Source organism: Phalangium opilio, unplaced genomic scaffold (assembly GCF_054372755.1).
Source record: "Phalangium opilio isolate 3A_F unplaced genomic scaffold, DU_Popi_V2 ptg000390l_1, whole genome shotgun sequence".
NCBI classification, from domain to species: Eukaryota; Metazoa; Arthropoda; class Arachnida; order Opiliones; family Phalangiidae; genus Phalangium; species Phalangium opilio.
Window position 1 is genome coordinate 1,123,580 of NW_028324234.1, and position 9,642 is coordinate 1,133,221.

Consider the following 9,642-nt stretch of genomic DNA (forward strand, 5'->3'; position numbering starts at 1 on the left):
GGCGAGAAGCTCGAGACGCGTATAGGATTCCCGCGCATTTTTTCCCCACGTCATAGTGATGTCATCAAACGGGCGAACAAGCTCGACAAGACAAAATTGTTGATGTATCGAAACTGAGTTTTCGTGATTTTTTCAATGGATTTTAAAAATAGAAACTTTGGTTCAATTATATTAAAAACTTGATATTTTGAAAGTAGAGACTTGAAAGTGTAACATAATACCACTTTCGTGGTAAAATATGATAATAGAGTAAAGATGAGGGAACTATTTACATTGCGTATGCGCATGATTCGGTTTAGTAACCTTGTGAACTCCAAATGTTAATAATATGATTTTGGGAAGAATTATGTTACAATTACCCCGCCAGATTTGAGGTGGTACACTTCTCTCGAAGAGATGTATTATATACTTCTGGACCTTCTGGTTATATATATTTCAACTTATTGAAAGGACAATCGAATTTAATAAATATTTTTTGTAGTTTATACAGCACATCACTATTTATTTTTCCAATTTAATAAAATAAATACAGTTGTAGGAGTGCAATCGTAAGATAAATTTTGAGGACTTTTGCGTTCTAATCCCATGCACCTAGAGTTCGGCATTAAATAACCGTTATCCGAAAATTAGTGATTAACCGATTATTTACAAACAAAACTGGCGGTTATAATGCGGTTTAACATGGTACTTTTGTGGATAATTCTAGATTTCGGATAAAGATAAAATAAAGCGGATAATTTATTCGATAATGCAGAGCTCTACATGCACCCATGGTACATTTATTAAGAACTGGGTTCTAAAATTAGGGTAATTTTTGAAAATGGTAAATTGGGCTGCCGTAATTTACAGTTCAAGGTAATTTCCCAAAATTCAAAAATAAATTATATTGATAGTTTTTAAAGGGTATGCGAATTTACAATTTCATATCATATTTTACCACGAAAGTGGTACAATATTACACTTTCAAGTCTCTACTTTCAAAATATCAAGTTTTTAATATAATTGAACCAAATTTTCTATTTTTAAAATTCATTGAAAAATCACGAAAACTCAGTTTCGATATATCAATAACTTCGTCTTGTCTTGTCGATCGCCCGTTTGATGATATCACTATGACGTGAGGAAAAAAATAAGCCTGGGAATCCTATACGCGTCTCGAGCTTCTCGCCTTTCTAAACTCTGGGGCTGATAGCGGAGAGAGTGGCACCATCTTACGTGAAAAATATATCTGTGACGTCAGCCTACGGGAAACGTTTAAGCCTTTCGTAAAAAGTGGATTTCAAATAATTTCATATGAAACATTTTCAAATGCATATTGCCAAATAACCAGAAATCGGAGAATTAAAAGCTTGATATTTTTGAATTCACAGAAATTAATTCTAACTTTTGCTATATAAATCAGAGGTTTTTAAAAGCTTCTCATTCCCTTAAAGCTAAATATTTAAAAATACATGCATTTTTTAAAGAATATTTTTATTTCCCATTTCGCCGATAGAGCAAAATTGTTAAGTGTATTACACGATTTAAAACATTAGACCTTTTTCCAGACGAAAGAATAAGAACTAGGTAGTGGTAAACTGCCACGGTAATCTTGACCATTTTCGTAATTTAGAATCTCAAAACAAAATCTTAAAAATTTCGTGGTACCGGAAGTTGATGTTAGTTCCCTGTGACGTAGAAGGAAACAAGTTGGGAAACCAAAAAAACCTCTCCGAGTCGAGACGCACTTAAGAGGTTTTTTTAAATAATTATAATTGATATTATTTTTTTTAATACGCAGTATTTACCTTAATTTTAGTTAAATCGTTTTATAAAACTTTATTACAAAAATCAGTTTAAGCATAGCCAAAAGGAGATGATCTAAAAGGACATAGCTTTCCAGCCTAGGAATGAGGGTATTGTGTGTCAGGTTATCTCTAACGAACGTCTCATCTCGAGTGTTCCTAAAACTTGATATCCCAAGGCTAGGCCGAATGTATTTACTGTAGAGTAAGTGGTAGTTGAACACCCAAAGTTTTTCTCTACTAACATTTTTTCTCGGCGCCAACTAACATCAGCCGCGGAAAGCTGGGTCTCACTAAAAAAATTCCACCCCCCTTAAAAAATGTACGAAACTTGTGATGAGCTTTTCGGCCAATAGAGACGTAGATCCGCTCGCGTAGATCTAAGGCGATCGGAGTTTACGTTATGGCGGAGCAAGTTAGGTTTAAATGTATTAATTTAGAAATGGATAAAGGGCTCTCAAAACAAACTCAGAGTATTTCCGTGCCAGAAAAATATAATTCCGTCGGCTTCTAATTAAGTCGAATTAATCACCCTCTTTAAAAACGTTTGCACTCCACACGATACACCGTTGCCATAAAAAACGGAAACACCGTGCACTTGGATGAACCCTCCATGCTTGAACTTACTCGGATAAAAAAATTAACCCCGCCTGTTTTACTTCACTCTCCACCGCTGTGGGGCGCTGCTTCAAAAGCTCGTTCTCGGTCGTGGCCGATATTTTAGAAATTTTATCTCTCCATTCACGCGAGCTCCGTTGGGAACTTTTAAAAGCTTAACGTCAGAACTTTCAGACACAGAGGTTACGGCAAAAAATCTTACATAGGAACTTGGTGTAAGATTATTCTACTTGTGATAGAAGCGATGGACTCGCGAAAGTTCGCACTTTAAGCAACCTCTTAAGACGTAATCAAGAAGTGATATCTAGTTTATTAGGGAGAAGGTGTAAGATCCTTAAGTATTCGCACCATAGTTCCAGTCTCCCTTCAAAATACAAGGGTGAACGTAAAAGGAGGCCAGGCTATTTCGCCTCTCCTCAGTCCGAAAATACGTATTTTTCGTCATTCGCGTCGCGCTGACGTGAGTTTTCAAGAACCAATGAGATGCTGGTTGTTATTTAGAGGCGGGGATTAACTCCGGACGTATACGTTTGGACTGAAGATAAAGCTGCAAATGTGGGGCGAATTTACACCTTCTCCCTAATAAACAAGATATCACTTCTTGACGTAATAAAGACGCAGAAGCCAAAATAAATAATTCCACCGCATTTAAAATCACATCATATTTTTGTGTGAACTAGTTTTTAAATTACTTAAATAATTGTAATTTTGTAAACATTTAACTGATTTTAACGAAACCTGTTTTATTTTACAGAGGAAAATAACCCCTTCTTCACTAAATTGCGTTTGAAAAGTGCATTTTAAATGAAACTTATCCTTTAATAACCACGAACCGAGGGTTAGTCACTTCAATAATCAGGTGGAATTCGAAAATCCCAAAATAAAAATCATGATCAGTTGAAAAAGAAATAATCACTGCGTTCTTCGTAATTCACGAAGAATCCAGTGGTAATCACGGCATCATTCACCCAAAAATCACCGGAATCAGAAGTATATAATACTTCTCTTCGAGAGAAGTGTACCACAACGCGGGGTAAGTGTAACGTCACTCTTCTCAACATCAGAACATTTAGAGCAAGGTTACTAAACCGAATCACATACACGATAAATAGTTCCCTCGTCATTACTCTATTAGCGTTTAAATATTTGGCAAGACGCGCTTGTGGATTTTTGTCCCACCCCATGACGAGGTTTGTGGGATGATTGCTGGGGATTTAGTGACAAACAGCTATAGAATTCACCTTACGGTGCGATGCCCATTTGTAATTTGATGAGCGGGAAAGCAAACTAAAAGGGTGAGCCTGGGAAGAATGACGTTACATAACTAAAGCATTAAGAGGATACAGAGTGGCATCCTTCTTCCATTATCCCCTTCTGCCGGAATTTATTGGAATTCAAACAGGAATCACAAGTAGTCTGCGGCAATAACAGGAAATCAGTGTAAATATTATAGAAATCACCTAAAATAATCGTAATCACGGAAATCAAGGAATTCATTCAGTAATCATCGGAATTCACATAAAAATTCAGAAATCAGGTGTACAAAATTTTGGCGAATGACTAGCCCCTCGCCACGAACAGGATGAATGTAAAGGATTTTGCTCCGGCTAATCGATTGAGATAATCGTCTCTAGATGGCGCTACGGAACCGTTACTACGGAAAAATTGATTCTAAAGCATGGTTTCCACTTGACCGTAAATCATTTGGTGTTTTCGCCCGACGTCTAGCAACAACCGAAAAAGAAAACATAGTTGTACTAGACAGAAATTACGTTGAGTGTGGCGATATTATCTTTCAGTTTTTTCGGCCACGTTCAACGTTAACGCTCTTCGCGAGCCAATAAGCAATAATCTTGAGTCGTGACGTCATTTGTGACCAAACGTATTCGGAAGGAGACGACTGTGTTCCGCCATGTTCTTATTTATGTAGTTCCTAACCGAGTCAGTTACTAGTGCAAATCCTTGCGAATAGCGAAGTTCAATACTTTTTTTTCAATGCTGAAGTTTTGTCAGCAGACACAAAGATAGGTTACATAGGGGCCTAGCTTTGCGCGTGCTGATAACCGATGTTGTAACAGAGTAGGCCTATATACAGAACTAACTGTTATCCGCGGCGTCGCTCGCGTGTAATAAGAACTTCCATCAAAATGTTATAAAGAATGGGTAGATTCTACCTTCGCCAACATTATTATCCAGGCCTGAGCGCGCTCCTTTTCCGAGATTTTTTCCGGTATCTTTCAATTCGCCGAATACATCCGCAAGGGGCGCTTTTCAGATACTCCTACGTCACAGACAGACGTCACAAACTGACGTCAGAGCAAAAATTTAAAAATATTTGCGTCGCTTTCGGTTATTTCTTCGTCAACATTTACGTCTTGGGAGTTGGGACGGTGGATGAATTTCGAAAGTTTCAGCAGAGTGTAAGTTAAATTTTCGTTGTAAAATAAATTAAGAAGTGCGATGTATATTAAAATTGAAAATCAGTAAATATTTTTAATGTAGAAAATTTAGTAATATTTACAAATAAGTTGTGAAGGAAATCCATAACTAGATAAGCTAAGGCTTAGCGAAATTCTTAGTCTTTTTAACTTGTTTTGGTGGTTGTTATTAACAAAATAGATAAATTGGAGCCTTTTCTATCATATTGCTGATTAGATTTGTTTTTACCCTGATACGTTTTCTAAATATTGAAACATTAACTTTAAATCGGCCTCTCTCAATTAGGAGCGCATTAATTTGTTAAGTTATTCGTGCGTGGTTCTACTTATTAGCTTGAGTAAAATAGTAATATTATTTTCTAGTGCTCGTAAGTATAGACAGGATGGCTATAAAATGCGTAGTACCCTCATGTAATGAAAGTACTGGAACGAAGAGTAAAAAGAGAAGCCAAAATGAAGATAGAGTACAATACAGTTTTCATTCATTTCCTAAAGATCCTGAGAGAAGAAAGAATTGGATTTGTGAAATATTTGAAAAAGTTCCTACAGATGATATTAGTCATTATGAAAAAAATGTTGAAAGTTACAGGATATGTAGCAAACATTTTAAAGTAGAGGACTTCAGTGTTTCAACGTCTAAAGTTAAACGATTACTCTCTTTTGCAATCCCAGTATTTTTCAATAAAGATTCGCCATCTAGGCAGTTATCACCCAAAAGAACAAAATCGGATTGTACTAGAACCCCTCTATCGTCAATTGAGAATGTGTCAAATTCCAGACATTCAATTTCAAGGACGCTTAATTTTTCAAATGAATCGGCCAACACCGAAACTTTGTCCCCTACACCAAATAGTAACATTTCTCCTGTTACAAGATGTAACGAGACCCATGACGATCTTTCTCCTGCCACAGGCCCTTGCTCTTTTGGGCACCATGAATCTCTTAGTGGTAATGAAAATCCAAAAAACCATATTAATTAAAAGTTAATTACTCCTTCATCAGCAGCACCTTTATTCACTTTAATAAAACAGCATGACAATGGATCTCTCAATTACCCATCCAGATTTTTAGTGTGCTTGTTGAGTCTTATTGTGGATTTCATGCAAGCCTCATTCCATCTTTTCCCCAGGAAAATGGCTCTCTGAAGAGTTATATGGAAACTATACTACCTCATTTTAATAGAGCATTAGATTGTAAATGTGGCAGTTCAAAACTTTCACAACTTTTACTAGAAAAGTTTCTTCGGCCCCTTTTGAGCAACTATGCGTGTGATGCGTCTGATCGTAATGAGAACAAGATGGCCCAAGGGCTGGGCCTTAATAGTAATTTTACACGGCTCACGTGACCCCCCGTATAGTTGATCTCCAATAAATCGTACAACTAAAAACATTTCTGAAACGCAATCGTGTATCCCCTTAATTTCTAATAACGTCACATTTCAAATAATATTAATGAAACTAAATTGTGCACCCCACTAAAGTATAATTTTTCAAAACCATACGAATCAAATAATGTATCTAAAACCAAATCCTGGATCCCCTAAACCAGAAATCACTATGACCGTAAACCGTCCCCTCTATTTTACGAAACCTAACCTAACCTAACCTAACCATTCAGCATAATCTCTGATGTATCACGCGCATGGTGCCGTTTCTTAAATTTTAACGGAATAAAATTCCGTGTAAAATTAAAAAAGTGCAGTAGTGCACGAAAATTATCATCTTGTTTCCCTTCACTCAAAAAAGCCCGCGAGATTTAAACTACCTTTCTTTCCTCTCTCTCCGAGCGGGATGCCCCCTCTCCCTCTTCCCCCTCTCACTAATATACCAGGCAGGCAGTTCTCTCTCTACGCGGAGCTTCGTATCGCCACCGCGTACGCTAGCGATCTCTCTCTCTCATCGTAAGCGTACGTTTCGCGGACGCGACCGGTTTCCCTCTCTCTCTCATCGTAAGCGTTCGTTTCGCGGACGCGTCCGGGACAGGGACAGGGACAGGGACAGGGACAGGGACAGGGACAGGGGTTTTGGTGCCGTTTCTTAAATTTTACCGTAATTAAAATTACGTGTAAAATTAAAAAGAAGAATCTATATAACAAACCTTTATCTAGGAAAATCTTAAAAATTTAAAGGATATTTTTTCTTAAAATGCCATTGTAGTACAAGTTTCTAATTGTGATAAATTTAAATGTGATGTTATACCAAAGTTAAAAACACTGTTTCCTAGTTTTAAATTTAAAATGTGATAAAAAAGTCTGGATGTTGTTTCAATATATGTTATGTTGTAACATTCCTATTTTTAAAATGTAACACTACTTAATTGTTTCAAAGAAGTGAAAAAAAATTATTTCCTGTTTTAACATTAATATTTTTAAAATGTGATGTGACACTGCTTAAAAATGTGATACTAGTTTAAAAGAAGTGAAAAAAATTTCATGTTTTAACATTCCTATTTATGAAATGTGATGAAAAACTTGCTACAAACATAAAAGAAATAAAAAAAAATCATTTACAAATGACTTATTTTATATTTTAAATATATTACTTAAAACCATTCCCTTAGATTTCTAATAATTCGTAGTTTTCAATTACCCAAGTTCATCCCTTTACCCACAGTTTTTCTGGGTTTTAAATTTCGCGGGAGGTAAGAGGTTCTCAAAAGCGACAACTATGCGTGGTGCCCAAATACGCCTTTACTCCCTTTCCCGAGATAGCGCGCTCAGGCCTGGATAATAATGTTGGCGAAGATTCTACTGATGACTAATATTTTTGTAGCACCATAGGAGCGAAGGCACTCGGCGTTGCCCGTCGGGACATTTTTTAGTACTTTTAACGCCGACATTATTCCATAAAGAATGGTTTTTAAATTTCTGGCCGCCATTTAAAAAGATGGCAACAAATCGAACCCGAAAGACCATTCAGCCCATCTATAGGTTAAAGGAAACCAGTGTACTAAATATTTGCGAAATCGGTTGAAACGGTCGGACTTTGTTGCCTAGAGAAGATTTACATTTCTGGGCGCCTTTTATTAAAGGGAGACTCTTAGCTGAAAATCTTAGTGCCGTGTTTTATTTCTTCCTGGTTCGTCTCAATTTTTTTCTGATTTTTCAAACAATTTTTTAAAATTTGTTAGGCTTAGCAATGGGTCTCGATTTTAGCGCACTTACCTACCGGCCAATAAAAACCTCTTTAGGGATAGAACCAAATCAGCCAATCCCGTGAGGGTTAGAAAATATTAAGTCGTATGTTGTCTGCTTCAAACAGCAAGAGTTGGGCGCGTCGTTTGCTAAAGTTTGAGGAGGATAGTAATTGTGTTGCAGTTCTACTCTGCTGAAGTGTAAAAGATGGGTTTTTAATTTTATCCATCTCGGAGGTCACAAAAAATAATAGTAACAATAATCTAAGAACACAGATCATCCCATTCCAAAGGCTAATAACTAGACACTCTAGATATACAACAAAATACGACCCGCCACATTTTAATAAAATAATATTACGAGAGTAATTTGAGTTTAAGGGAAACGTAATAGCATAAACCTGCTAATTACTACAGTTCCTAATCCGCTTATTGTTAAACGTTCGAACCCGCGTCTTTCTTCGAGTCTAGAATAGATATTTCTGAACCTAATTCAGACGACGCGAATGAGAATCACTTGAGAAAAGCTTTGGGGAATGGGGATTACCTCTTATAAATCGCGGACGCTGATTGGCCCGTAGATCGCTTTACCAAAATTCAAATGCATGTTTGGGATACAAAACTTCAATTATTGTTTAATACTATAAATAGTGCTTCAAAAAATCAGAAAAAATTCAAGGCGGCATATTTTAACATAAGGAATCACAATAAAAATACTTAATTTTTGCCAATAGTGTCCCTTTAAGATGGCGGCGGATTGGAAAAATCTTTTTTAATTACGTCCCTACTACTTATGAGTAACGTTCCTGCAAATTTTATGAATTCTAGGGCAAGCGGTTCGAAAATAGCGTTTTAACTGAGACTTTCCCTTAACAACCGCGGACATGATGAATGCTTCGGCTAATCGATTAAACTAACCTTCTCTAGGTGGCGCTACGGAACCGTTACTACTGAAAAGTCGATTCTAAAGCCTGATTTTCACTTGGCCGTAAATCACTTGGTGTTTCGCTCGACGTCAAACGACAACCGAAAAAAAAACATAGTCACGCTGGACCAAAATTACGTTGAGTGTGGCGATATTATCTTTTATTTTTTTCGACCGTGGTCAACGTTAACGCTCAACAACAAGCTTGAGACGTGACGTCATTTCCGACCACACTTGCTTGGAAGAGGACATTTTTATTTATTTATTTTCTTCCTAATCGAGTCAGTTACTAGTACAAATCCCGGAGAATGCCCGCAGTTCAATGCTGAAAGTTTTATTGTTCAAATCATATCTTTTCCATAGGTGTGGAATTGCCTGCAGCCTACTACACGATACCTATTTGAAACTAAGGCCTAGAGGTCCGTGCACTCGAGCTAAGAACTCGATACATTGAGACCTAGCTTTGCGCGTGCAGACAACCGATGTTGTAACAGAGTATATACAGAATAAGCTGTCTTTCGAGATAGGGAGTTGCCTATCCTATAGCGTGAAAACAACTTTATTCACGCGCATTCTTTATCCATTCTATAACGCTGGGCGACAACGTAAAAAACATATCTGACGTTTGACGTCCAGCTGCAAAGTAGTTTTTTTTGGGTCAAGTGAAAACCAGGCTTAACGCGCTAGCTTGTTGTTGTCACCAGGGAATACTTCGTCAAAATTTGTAAAGGATGAGAGCGACTCT

At 37.0% G+C, this 9,642-nt stretch overlaps 1 protein-coding gene across 1 annotated transcript; it reads left to right on the plus strand.

Moving 5' to 3' along the window:
• The first annotated feature begins 4,583 nt into the window (after positions 1 to 4,583).
• On the plus strand, positions 4,584 to 6,125 carry LOC149594180 (uncharacterized). The gene is made up of 3 exons (XM_089861328.1): positions 4,584 to 4,822; positions 5,204 to 5,788; positions 5,846 to 6,125. The coding sequence occupies exons 2-3, from the start codon at positions 5,224 to 5,226 to the stop codon at positions 5,983 to 5,985; spliced, it is 705 nt and encodes a 234-aa protein (XP_089717454.1). The 5' UTR covers positions 4,584 to 4,822; positions 5,204 to 5,223; the 3' UTR covers positions 5,986 to 6,125.
• Positions 6,126 to 9,642: the final 3,517 nt, after the last annotated feature.

Coding starts and splice junctions, on each gene's coding strand:
- LOC149594180 (XM_089861328.1), top strand. CDS start 5,224: ATGGCTATAAAATGCGTAGTACCCTCATGTAATGAAAGTACTGGAACG. Junction 5,789..5,845: donor GCACCATGAATCTCTTAGTG/GTAATGAAAATC, acceptor CTTCATCAGCAG/CACCTTTATTCACTTTAATA.